The 14,176-nt window shown below is 33.4% G+C and overlaps 1 protein-coding gene across 1 annotated transcript in view; it reads right to left on the reverse strand.

The window, feature by feature from the left end:
* The window catches only part of LOC114332608 (cadherin-99C), a 431,877-nt gene that overhangs the window by 115,448 nt on the left and 302,253 nt on the right, over positions 1-14,176 (reverse strand). The window contains exon 15 of the mRNA XM_050657985.1: positions 1,071-1,244. Coding sequence (XP_050513942.1) covers positions 1,071-1,244 — 174 coding nt within the window. The remainder of the gene's footprint in view (positions 1-1,070; positions 1,245-14,176) is intronic.

Below are 14,176 nucleotides of genomic sequence, written 5' to 3' on the forward strand. Positions count from 1 at the left end.
TGGCGCGTTTACTTCAAATTTAGCAAATATTATGGAAAAATATTTTAAAATAAAACTAGAATTTTGTTTTGCATCAAATGAAAATCCATTTTCGCGCCACGTAACATTCATATCAGATCTTTTGTAGATAGAATATTTTATGCGCCACTCATTTTTATGGCGTTTAGCGGTTTTTTATTCTTGTTCTTTTTACATTAAATATTAATTAGCAGACTGAACTTTAGGGAAATATTAAATAGAAAATAAATAGGTAGTCGATAATAATAGGTTGGGTAAGCTTCGGCTAGGTTAGATTATTGTTGCGTATATTTGAGGCAGGAATTACGAGAGGTTACTGCTCAATTTGGTCTGTTCCGCCATTGGAAAAAGATTAGGTTAGGTATTCATATTCAAAATCAACGAGGATAAGAATTTCTTGTAGTCGGCCGCGTACCATAAATCACAAAAAATTATTAGAAATCCTTTATAAACGGTATTTTTATATCCAAAAAGACTCTTTCGGGCTATATCACAGAATGCTTTCGGAATGATAGTTCCATCACCAGTGCTGTTTACTTAAGCCACCAAAAAAATCTGGGTGAAAACCCTTTAAATGGTATAAAGTTATTATAAAGTTACATTTTTGTATTTAATATTATGTGATGTTTGAACTTTTCATTGATTTTACATTTTGAACAGTGTGGGTTGCTGACCCTGAGAACTCACTATTTGGACTCTAGATTGCAGCGGATCTGAGTCTGTTGGAAGTTCTACGTCGACATGATGTAAAATCAAGGAAAAGTTCAAACACCACATAATATTAAATATAAAAATGTAACTTTATTATAACTTTATATCGTTTAAAGGTTTCACTTAGATACTTGTGGTGGCTCAAGCATGTATACGTAGTAAACAGCACTGATGATGGAACTGTCATTCCGAAAACGCCCGAAAGGGTATTTTTTAATATAAATATACCTTTCATAAAGGATTTTTAATAGATTTTATCTTTCATACTCAACGTACTTTGATAAACAAAATTTTCGTGTTAACAACGATCACAATTATTATTTTGTCTATTGGTATATTACCTTAACTGTTGTAACATAATAGTCTGGCATATTTTCCGGTACAGTTGCTTCGTAAACTGGGACTTCGAAAATTGGAACTTCATCTTCAACATCAAGAACTTCTACAGAAACTGTGGCAGTTGCAATTCTGGGATCTGTAGCACCGTCTTTAGCAGTTACTACAAATTGGTAATCCTAAAAGTATTAAACAAAATTAGTAGATCTTTATTTTCGGTTAAAGTAGACAATGATTTAAAATAGCATAAATAATGCACGAAATAATCTCATTTTGGTGTTATTTGACAAAGAGCCATCTTTCCATAGTTTTGATAACTGACTTATAGGAGTCGGTGTACAGCTAAGAATATGTTTTTGGTATAGACAGCATAGCCATAATTTTCTTCATTTTTTGAGGTGTCGATCGGTGTAAAGAATTTGGTTGTATTGTTTGGCACTTATTGCTTGTTGAAATAATTGTCTAAAAAGACGGCTGGGAGTTTGCTGTTTTTTTGAAGTTATACTTCTTTAGGCGCGATTGGGAGTGAATTTTTATTATTCTGCGCGCATGCGCACACAGCCAGTATGGCGTTAGTTGCTAAATCTTTTAAGTTATGTATATATCAGTGCAAAAAAAGGTATGAAAAGAATATATTAGTGTTTTTAGTAAATTTATTATAATTTTTGTGTCTTTGGATTTGTCTTCCTCGGGAGTAAGATAAGTATTATTAAAACATTTTTATATTTATTATACTTCACTTCGTCTGTTTGTTACCGTGAATTGTCATTATGTCCGAGAAACTACATAAACAGAGATGTCGTGGCGTTATTGGTAGAGCATTCGGCTACAGATCGAGAGGTCTTGGGTTCAAATCCGGACCATTCCTATTCTTTTTTTTATTTTTGGAAAGTGATAAGCATTAAAATTAGTTTAATATTTAAATAAAATGGTGTGTAAAGGGGTAGTGAAGCGCAATACATGATGTCGTATCTTGTTGGCATCACTTAGCCTCTCCTACTCAATTCTTATCTTCACCTCCAAGCTGGTACACACCGGTAACGTGAGCAACCCCACTGGAGATTGGGTAACAAACCCCAGTGGAAGGTGGGGTCAGGGCTGACGAAGAAGGGAGTCTTGTTCCTCCGATGAATAGGGGGTTGGGCTGAAGGTTAACTACCTCCTCCTAGAAAAACTACGAGTTATGAACGTGAAAGGAAGAAAAGCCGGACTGATCAAACGACGACGACTGTGCGAGAAAAAGGAATACGATTTGAGGGTTGCGACATGGAATATTCGAACCTTGTATAGATTGGGAGCTCTCCAAAATCTCTTAAAAAGAACAAGAGGAAGACCGAAGCTGAGATATTTAGAACAAATAGAAAATGATATAATAACCTTAAAAATAAAAAAACTGGAGAGAAAAAGCACGAAACAGATCAGAGTGGAGAAGAATCCTGGAACACGCCAAGGCCCAGAAAGGGCTGTCGAGCCATGTCATGATGATGATGATGATTTAAATAAAATAAAAATAAACTGTTTAAGTATATTTATTTCGTTGAAATCATATAATAGAAGTATAACTTCTTACGTGCGTACAAAGTAAATACACATTCTTTTTTATGTTGAGTTAGGCTAATATTAAAAGTGGCTAGCTTTTTGGTCTATGGAAGAATATTGAAGGTACCTACTAGTGAGGATGGTTATTATCAGGTCTATATGTTGCTTTAAAATAAAGGTTTTACTAATTATTGTAAAAAAGGTTCACAGATATGTCTCTATTTTCAGGAACTTGATAGATAATATCGATTAGTTTGGTTACTGGATTTTATGGATTTGTGGAAACTCTATAGTCCGTTCTTTAACGGTAAAATATTGCAAAATCTCTAAATTTTAAAGAACCGCTTGGATTGACATGAAATTTGGCATACACATAGCTAACAAGTCAAAGAAAAAAAGTGATATTGTGCCGATATGTGCTTTTGCCCTGGGGGTGGCTTTCACCCCTTCTTGGGGGTGAAAAAATATTCGTCCAAAGAAAGTCAGGAAATGGATAAACTGGCTAATTTTAAGTAACTTTTGTTCTATAGAGTTTTTTCACCAAGTCAACACTTCGAGATATTTGCGAGTGAATATGTTCATTTTTCAACAAAATAACCACGCTTTTAGACGGTTTTTCGCAAATAACTCAAATAGTAAGTATTTTGTTGAATAAAAATTCTTAGCAAAAATATAGCCTCTAAAAAATTTAAAAAAATGGTGTATATTATATCATGTCTCTACACCTAGTAGAAGCAGAGTTATAGCTAATGAAAAATAGGTTCATATTCGTCAAATTCCAAATAGAATACTTTAACGTGAAATAACCAAAAATGAAGCACATTTCGGGGAAAACTCATTACAACTTATTTAAAGTGTTTAAAAGAAGCTTCATTTTTGTTTTATAAAAAAAATTTCTAGCATCAAAATTAAACAAGATACGCTCAAAATAAAGTTAGTCCCTTTTGGTTTTGGTAAAAAAATCGAGAAAATCACCCCCTAATTAGTATCTTAAATGAACTTAATCGTTACGACTTCACCAGTTTCTTGACTCGTGTATATATTGTTTATATGATCTGTAAGTTTCATCGGTTCAAAGTCCTTATTATTGAAAGGGCTGTAGTTAAAAGGGGTTGAACGAGTCACTGATCACGAATGTATGCAAATTTAGAAACACCAAATCTCAATCAATTTTTGTCTAACAGAAAAACAAAGAAATACATGATATTCAGAAAAGCAAATCTGACTTTTTTTTGTTTTTCGAGATTTTTGGTATTTCTAACAATTTTTAAGTTATTTTGAAAGAAAGCATATTTTTAGTAATTTAAATTTTTAAAAATTTTACTTTGAAACCAAATTTTTTCAAAAATAAGCACTTTGAATCGATAAAACTTACAGATCATATAAACACAACATAAGTAAAATAATTTGTAAAGCGGTAACGATTAATTTCATTTAAGTTGCTAATTAGAGGGTGGTCTTCCCGATTTTTTTTTGCAAAAACAAAAGGGACCAACTTTATTTTGAGCGTAACTTACTTAAATTTAATGCTAGAAACTTTTTGTAAAAACAGAAATAAAGCTTTTTTTAAACACTTTAAAAAAGTTATAATGGATTTTCCCCAAAAAGTGCTTAATTTTTTTGGATATTTCACGTCGAAATATTCTATTTGAAATTTGGTTAATATGAATCTATTTTCATTGGCTATAACTCTGTTTCTACGAGATCCAGAGACTTAACGCATACACCATTTTTTTAAATTTTTTATAAGCTATATTTTTGCTAAGAACGTTTTTTCGATAAAATGCTTACGTTTTGAGTTATTTGCGAAAAACCGTCTAAAAATGTGGTAATTTTGTTGAAAAATGAACACATTCACTCGCAAATAACTCGAAAAGTGTTGACTTGGCGAAAAAGCTCTATAGAACAAAAGTTACTTAAAATTAGTCAGTTTACCCATTTCCGGACTTATTTTGGACATATATTTTTTCACTCCCAAGAGGGGGTGAAGGTCACCCCCAGGGCAAAAGCACACATCGGCACAATATCACTTTTTTTCTTTGACATGTAAGCTATACGTATGCCAAATTTCATGTCAATCCAAGCGGTTCTTTAAAATTTAGAGCAAAAACCGTGAAAGAATGGATATAAGAAGAGGGTAGAAGCTGATGTCGATGTCATATGAAAAGGGGAGGTCTAAAAGATTCAATTCACATATTTTCGGCGGGGCTAGATCTAAAAAACCTAGATATATACGTCAGAACAGAAGGTTGCTTTTATTGAATTTAGGGATTTGAGGTATTGCAGGCGGTCATGTAGAGCATACTTCCATAATATAATCTGGAGCCAATAAAAGCTCTATAAATTTTCAGAGCTGTGAGCGCAGAGCGCCTATAAGAGCTCAGTTGCTTTTAGTGTTTTCAATGTAATACCTCCATGTAAGTTATGTGTTAAAAGTAACTACTAAAAATGTGTGTTACTACACAATTTTGAGTGGTATTTCGTTTAGATAAATAAGGGGAGAATGGCAATCTAATAAATTGAATAGCTCTAGATATGGAAGGTGAACATTTTAAACCAATTTCTTATGATCACCTGTTAACTCTATGTAGATCACTTATGAATTCTATCTAATACGTTCTGAAGTAAAGAACATGTGGCTTTTGAGACATGGTTTCAATGTTTTTGATCGATTTTGATTAAGTTTTTATTAGTTACGTAACTAAATATATACAAATCTCAAATGGCAAAAAATGGGAAACTAAACTTATATTATTCTATTGGATATGGTAATTGAGTCAATACTCGCAATCTTTAGTTTGTATTTTTATTAGTTGTTACATAATCGTGGGGCAACCGGTTTTGAGTCTTACAATATATGACTCATCATCAGGCCCAGTACAAAAAAGTCTTCTCAATACAAACTACAAGCTAAAAAACACAAAACGAGAGACATGTACACATATATATAAAACATAAAAACAACTTTGTCTTGGTTTTAATCACACACCATGAAGCCAAGCAACTGTTTAGTATTGAACTCAACCTTCCATAGTATGTAAAGATGAGACTTATTGTCATTGGGAGCGACCAATCTGATGAAAATTGCTTGGTATATAATTTTAATATATATACTACCATCATTCCTCAACTAGTTAAGGGATGATGGAGTTCTGACAAGATAGTATGCGATCAAAAGACATAATATATTATGTCTATTATATGTATTATATTATGTCTATTATATGACATTATATATTATGTCTTTTGATCGCATACTATCTTGTCAGAACTCCATCATCCCTTAACTAGTTGAGAAATGATGGTAGTATATATTAATGTGATATTCAAAGATCGGTGTGCTCAAAGCAATTGATTAGATAATTAATTAATTAATTAAATTTAATTTTAATGATGCACTTATGATTTAATCACACTATTTAATGCTCTAATCTCAGGGTTTTATATTCTCGTGCTTCAATATCTCCTTTGCTTTACATATGATAAATAAGGTCAAAGACTAACGGAATAAAACACATATATGGTACAAAAACATCTATTGAAATAAATTCACCCTCAAAATATCCTCTAAAAATAATATCTCCTATTCTGATTATTGAAATACTCCTACCACTATCTAAAGTACTTATTGAAATTTGCGTTATGAATAATTCTACAAAAAAAAATAAAACTGTCTCTCGGATGACGAGTTGTCCAAATTCTTGTCTCTGGTCGCCTACAATTTACTCTTAGCAGCCCCCTATGTAGTCAGCAATCTCGCAACAAACTATTGCAAGCCTATTGTCATCAATGACCCCCTACAGATGCACGTATCTTTCAAAAAACAATGCTAGCCTTTTCTCCTCTCAATAAACTGAATCTATTTCTCGTTCCGGCATGCAACGGTGACTCTTGGAATATAAGTAGAACAATATAACTTACAATGCTTTACGTGATGAGCCTCCGTCAGGACACTTATTTCAACAAACTCACAGCTATTCATTTATCTGCCTTACTACTTCAGGAGACTCTCAGAGATCACCACTATTCGACTTGACGATCATTTAACAACTATCGTCTAGAATCACATTCGTTTAAAGGCCAGCACTAAACAGTAACGTTGAAAAAATTATTCTACCGTAAAATTAAATTATGTAAAAAATTATGAAAGTCCACTGACAACGATTCCAAAGAATTAAATTCAAAATTGTCAATGTCAGATTCAACACCAACTTTTCCTACCATTAGAAATTTCCTAAAACTAATTACATGCCAATCGGTTTTTAAGGAGATTACATTCATTTAAATTTCTAAATACAATTGTTCCCTAACCCGGTCTCATTGTCCAAACACATAACCACTTCCTTATCATACTAACTGTACAAAGAAAATACTTAATCCCTATTTAAATTTTGTTTACCTACGGCCATCCAAAGATAATTGACTTTCATTTCTTCGAAATGAATTTTGGTATATTTTTACTTTATCGTACTATATACGTAGTATAGTATAATAGATAAAGTTATAGGATCGTGCAAAAAAAAATTTTTCAGATTTCACTTTTTTTCGACGTTTTGAGTCCCCCTGAGTCTAAAAAGCAAATAAAAAAAACATGTCGGAAGTATGTACGTACGTACGTACGTACGTATGTACGTACGTATGTCGCCACCGCCCAGCAAAAACTACTGGACCGATTTTGATGAAATTCGGTATGAGTAAGTTTAAGAGAATTTTGTCGAGAAACTAAGCTTTTAAAAAAAATCTCTTAAAGGGGCGCCGAAATAGGGGGGTTATTTAGGGCCCATTTTTGCAAATTTTGACAGAAATAAATGAAATTCAACTCAAAGTAAGCTCATCGATAGGTAAATAAAAGTACGGAATTTGACATTTCCAAATTCAAAATGGCGGCCAACATGGCCGACCGCCCCCCCCCCCCCCGACACATTTCCCTATCTATCTAAAAAGTTTTTGAAGATAAGTTTAATTTGAAAAAGTCGTTATATAGCCTAAAGATGGGGCTATAAGAAAGATGTTATCGTTTTTCAGAAAAAGTTACGGGTTGCCTATATTTAAGGGGTCAAATTTTGACATAAATTTGAACTAGATTTTCTCAAAAATGGCTCCAAGGAATTTTTTTATTTTTTGATATATTTTTGACATCCTATCAGTAAATTGAATGACATTAGTCATATATCTTAACTCCCCATAGGAGGGGAGTTATGAATTTTTTATAAAAAAATATTCGAGTGCCCGTAACTTCCTTCTTAATAGAAACTAAAATTTGAAATTTTGCAGACATATATGGTATTTTATTATCTCTTATCACAATAGATTTTACCAAAAACATGGCTTCCGGTTGAACCGGAAATGAATAAAAAATCTTAATTTTTTTGATACGCCCTGTATATTTTAACACATTTTGAAAGAATGCAAAATTACCTTTCCAATGACATAAAATTTATTGCTGTAGCTCAAAAACTCGAAAAGTTACGGTAAATAGAAATTTTGCTATAATCTTATGTGTGTCCTCTCTCACGCGTTCATAGCAGAGCATTATTGTAGAGCAGTCAATGAGGGTATTTGGCTCCGAATTCCATCCTACTACATTGATGTACTTGATATTTTCACAGTAAGTAGGGAATAGCTCAAGAAACAAAATCTACCCTATATACTATGGCGCTTTTATCTTGGGGCGGTTCCCACTTCTTCAAGGGGGTGGAAAATTTGTTGGTCAAAATAAGCACGGAAGTGGCTGAAGAACCTATTTCTAAGCAAAAACTGGTCTATACTTTTTTTTGAGAACTCAATACTTTTTGAGTTATGCATAGTTGAAAATTGGCCATTTTCATTGAAAAATGACACCTTTTCGGACGGATTTTTTGTGAATACCTTAAAAACTATGACTAAAAACTCTATATAAAACATTTTTTAGATTATAAATAATAAAGAGATTCGTTCCTTCGTAAATGTTCTATTTATAATACAAAAAGAGATATGGTAGGTGAAAATAGTTTGTTTTTTGGTGCATGCTCAAATTGGTGTATTCAACTTGAAATAACAGAGGAACGGTAGGTTTTAGGTGTATAATGCTACCAACACCTTTTGTAGTGTTTGAAAAGGCCTTTAAAACGAGCACCGTTAAATGTCGGTTACTTACAAACTAAGCGAGATATGGTGCAAAAAATATAATGACTAATGTACTTTAAGGAAAAATGAAAAGTATATACATTTAACTCCCCATCCACCATAATTTAAATGCATTGTTTTTCTTCTCAATACCTTTTAATATAGTGTTATTTCTACTTTCAAAAAGTTAAACGGGTTTAAAATGAATGGTTTTTTTTTAAAAATGTGATCAAATTATAGAATGAATTTTAAATTTTCTTAAAAATCTTCCTTTTTCTCCATGTAATTCGAAAATAAAAATATTTCACCCCTGAGAAGTGGTGGGAACTTCCCCCATGATAAAAGCGCCATAGTATATAGGATAGACTTTGAATTAGGAGATTGGGCTACTCCCAAAATTTCATTAAAATCCATGCAGTAGGATAGAATTTGGAGATAATATATTGTTCTTAATCTCGCGCATTGACTGGCGTAATCGAAATAGAATGAAATGCAAATATTGTAAACTATTAATTTCTCAGAAAAATGAACTAATTTGAAATGAAAGTATGACTATAATATTCTATTGATTTATGCAATAATCTACACATCTATAGTGTGTCCCCGAAATATGGCATCGAACATTTTCTCAAATGCAGGAATTAATGATGCGTAGAACCATAAAATACTTTTAAGTACAGTAGGTGTTTCTAAAATATCAAAATAACGAGTAACTTTGTTATTTTTATAGAATGCCAATATCTAGTACCATAACGATAATAGATCGGCACGATAAAGTTCTCGGGCGGCCCTTCCGTCCAGCGTTTTATTATATGTTTTTAACTTTTCTAAAATATTAAGATCGAAACCATATTAATTCAAATTTTACATATCTTAACAACTCCCCGCCATTTGATTTGCCGAAAAACTCTGTTATTTATTTAAATGACACAAGTTTTTTTTAGGATCAAATTATTCCATTATGTTACCAAACTCTACTCATGATACTTATAAATGTCGTGAATGTTAAAAATACCCCGTATCTTGCCTGTCTCTATATGCGCTAATTCATAACTATTTACCCCATTTTCCGTATTGACCCTATATGGACCTTCAAATACCGGCATCAATTTAGCACAAATACCATTTTGTAAATTGGACACCCTTAGTGCCCTCACTAAAACTTTATCCCCTTTCTGGAATGTAACTGGCCTTCTTCTTCTTGCCTTTGGAGATATTTCTCTCCACTTCGTCTCAATCTTCGTTGAACCACCTCGATCACTTCTTCGTATTGTCTGGGGGCGGTGTCTTCCCACGGTCTCGTAGGCATTGTTCCTTTCATTACATATAAAGGCGTCTCCTTGGTAACCGTATTTGGTGCACAGTTCAAATACGTCTCTATTTCAAACACTTTTCTGTCCCAATGTCGATGATGTTCTTCCGCAGCAATTCTTAGAAATTTTGTGACTTCTTGTATAAAACGCTCTGATGGGTTGCTCTGTGGATGTCGGATGCTTACAAATTTTGTATTTATGCCTCTCTCTCTTAATTCCCCTTTAAAACGGTCGTTCCTAAAGTATGTTGCATTGTCCAACAAAATATTGTCTGGTCTTCCCACTGTTTCGATAAAATCGTCTATCTTCCGAAGTATTTCAGCTCCTTTCGTGGTTCTACATGGGTACAGTTTTAAATACTTTGAAAAAACATCCACCATAACTAATATGTGTTTATTCCTCTGTGTTGTTGTTATTAAATCGCTCAACATATCAATGGCGACAATATCCAGTTTCTTCCGAGCTATGACGTTTTTTGTGATGTTTTCGTTTTTGAAATTCTTACTTTTACACTTTTGGCATGTCTCGCAATTTCGAGTCATCTCTTTGGCTATTGTATAGTCCTTTCGACAAATGTAGTTCTCCCTGAACATAAGCCACACCTTCCTGCTTCCAATGTGTCCGTTGTCACAGTGTAATTTTGCTAAAACTTCTTTTGCCATCTGTTCCTTGATTACATATAGTTCTCTACCATCGACCCTCTTAAAATATAAGTTATCCTCTTGTTCGACCCTTTGCTTTTCTCTTTCATCCAGTTGTTCCTGATTTTCCCTGATCTGAGCCAAAGAAAATAAGCCTGCTTCTTCTCTCATTATGTTCATGCCAACGTGGAGAGTTTTGTGGTCCTCTTTGCGGAATTGTTCATCTCTCGTCAACGCATCAGCCAAGATATTGTCAGTTCCTTTGATATATTTAAATTCAAAATCATACTCTTGAAGTAAAAGAATGCCCCTATGAATTCTATTATTTACCAGCCTATTTTTCATTATATGTATCAAAGCTGCATGGTCTGTTTCAATGGTGAATTTTGCCCCTAGTAGGTAAAACCGTAATTTATTTACACAAAATAACACACTGGCGAACTCTAATTCAGTAACGCTGTACTTTCTCTCATATGTTTTGGTTACACGGGAGACAAAACAGATTGGCACCTCTACATCGTCTTGGATCTGTGATAACACCCCTGCGAATTTTGTTATGGAAGCATCGGTCCGGAGAATGAAAGGTTGATCATATCTTGGGTGGTGTACTCTTACAGCTGTGGAGAAAGCTCCTTTTAAATTTTTGAAAGCCATTTATTGTTCCGTTCCCCATTTCCACCTAACATTTTTCTTAAGTAATGCTATCAACGGTATTTCTTTTGTGCTGATGTCTGGTATTAGTTTTTTGAAATAGTTTACCATTCCCAAAAATCCCCGCAATGTTTTTAAATTGGTTGGCCTAGCGTAGTTATTTATAATTTCGATTCTATCTTCTGCAAGACTAATCCCTTTTGTGTCTAATTTGAATCCTAAATACAGTATTTCCTTTTGGAAAAACTGACACTTTTTAATATTTAATTTCAATCCCGCTTGATCCAGTTCTTCTAGCACAGTGTGAATATGTCGTAGATGGCTTGTTATATCTGGTGAGAAAATTAATAAATCATCTATGTAATGTACAACAAATTCTCCATGCCTATTTAAGATTGTGTTCAATGCGCGAACCAAAGCAGCGCATGCACTCTGTAGGCCAAATGGTACCACCCTAAATCGGTATACCACTCCGTCGATCGAAAAAGCGGTATAATTTCGACATTTCTCTGCCAAAGGTATTAACCAAAAACTATGTTTCAAATCGATTTTGGAAAAAATGTGTGACCCTGTGATTCGTCCAAATATGGCTTCGATGTTCAAAGGCGCTTCGTATTGCGCGATTGTGTGTGAATTAATGTTTCTTGCATCTAAACATAATCGCAAATCACCACTCGATTTTTTAACGCATACTATCGGGTTGATATATGGAGAGTCACATCTTTCTATCACCTTGTCTTCGATCATTTTTTCAATTTCCTGTCCGACGCTTTGCCTGTATTTATACGGGATTGGATATGTCTTGGATTTAAAATTTTCTAAGTTTTTAACTTTAAAAGAATGTTCATAATTTTTAGCCACTCGGCTTTCTTCATTAATCAAATCTCCATAATTTTCTAGAATCTTCTCTACTTCCTTTTCCATGTTTTCTCCACATTTTAATTTTCTTTCATCCTCATTTTGTTCGCATGTATTCACTGTCCATAATATTTCTTCATAAAATTCTGGATTCTCGTCCATTATTGCCATTTCTTCTCTGTCCTCATCCTTTATTTCTTCTTCTGTTTTTTTTTATCTTCAATTTCCATTTGGTATCCCGAGCACCATGTTTCTACTGCTTTCATTTCTCTTATGAGAACTTCCTTTTCTTCCTGCTTCCTTTCTGTTTTATCGTCGATTGCCGACAATTCTTCCGTACCTTCGATTTCCTGTCTTTCTCTTGTATCCACCTTGTTTTCCTTCTTTCTTTTTGAACTCTTCTTCTTTTTCTTCCTTCTTTTTTTTTCTGGTTGATTTTTTCTTGTACTTTCTGTTTTTCCTCTACAGTCATATTGATTTCTTTATGTTTTTCCTGTTCATTTATCTTTTCAACAATTATTTTCCTATCTATTTCCATTTCTTCTTCTATGTTGTCTGGTTCTGCTCTGATTTCCAGTTTATTCTCCGAAAAATTTATGGTGATATGTTTTTCACTCAATTCATCAATTCCCGCTATCATATCATGGTTTAAATCTTCGATCACTACACATTGCATAATATAGTATTTGTCTCCCACTCTGATCCGCACTCCCAAACCTTCATTTACTGTCGTCAATTTTTTGTTGTTTGCACCCACTAAAGCAACCCTAGGAATTTTATACACAAATCTGTCCAAATTTAATTCTTTTACTAGTTTCTTATTGATTAACGATATCTCCGATCCAGAATCAATCAAAATTTTAATCGCTTTATGTTTTATAAATGCATCTAAGAATATTAAATTTGAATTAGAACTTTGTCTTTCATTTCCCGCCAACTGTATAAACTCTCTCGGATGACAAAATATACCGGAGAGTTGTTTATGTTTGTTCAGTGGATGCTTTATTGAAAATCCTGTCTGGATTCATTGCATACATCTTCTTCCTCGTTTTCTATTGTTACATGATTCATCTCCCTTCTATTTTGTCGTTGGAAATTCTGATTGTTTCTACCGTCCCTTTGTTCGTTCGTATTCCTAGTCGGAGGATTTTGTGCATCTCTGTTTCTGTTGTGATTTTCATATGTTCTATTTTTTGCGTGATTCCTGTTATCATAATTTTGTTGTCTATTGTAATTTTGGTATTCTCTCGGCCTATCTTCGTTTGTTGATTGGGCATGTCGGTTTCTCTGGTCATAATTTGATTGATACCTTCTTGCCGGTCCATTATATTGTTCATGTTGTCTTCTGTTTCGCATTTCTCTTCTTTTTGCTTCCCTTACTTGAAGGAATTGGCACAAACTATCAATATCTTGATAGTTTCTCAAAATCACGTGGTCCTCCAGCGTTTCTTCGAAATGTCTGCTTATCATTTCTACCAGTTGTTCGGTAGAGTATTTGTAGTCTAGATATTTGGAATTGTTATATATCTGTAACGCATATTAGTATAGGAAACAGAGGTTGAACCTTGCAAAATGGACACAAGTCCGGTTTTATTTTTTTTCTGGCATATCAAGGGGTGCTTATTATAAGACTAACTTTTTCTGAAAAAATTTCGCCCCGGAACCCCCCTTTTCACCCCTTTAAAGGGGGTAATTTATGGTTTTTGCAGAACGTAGCCATTCCTGTACCTTTTACAAAAAATTTCTTTTATAGAAATATGAAGAGAACTATATTTTCTACGATTTATTTTCAACAGCATCTCTCTATCATCCACCGTTTAGCAAGGGTGGCGCCCCAAAGTTGACAAGTTTTTAAAAAAGATGTTTTTAAAAAAAATATATTTTTCCCTAACTGTAACGGAAATTAAAAAGAAATGCTGCGGAAATTATTCACAAATAGATGATTGATTTTTTGGTATAGGTTTCACTTAACGGTAATTGCCCTTTTTTTAATTACAGGGTGTT

This window comes from Diabrotica virgifera, chromosome 8 (assembly GCF_917563875.1).
Source record: "Diabrotica virgifera virgifera chromosome 8, PGI_DIABVI_V3a".
Classification (NCBI taxonomy): Eukaryota; Metazoa; Arthropoda; class Insecta; order Coleoptera; family Chrysomelidae; genus Diabrotica; species Diabrotica virgifera.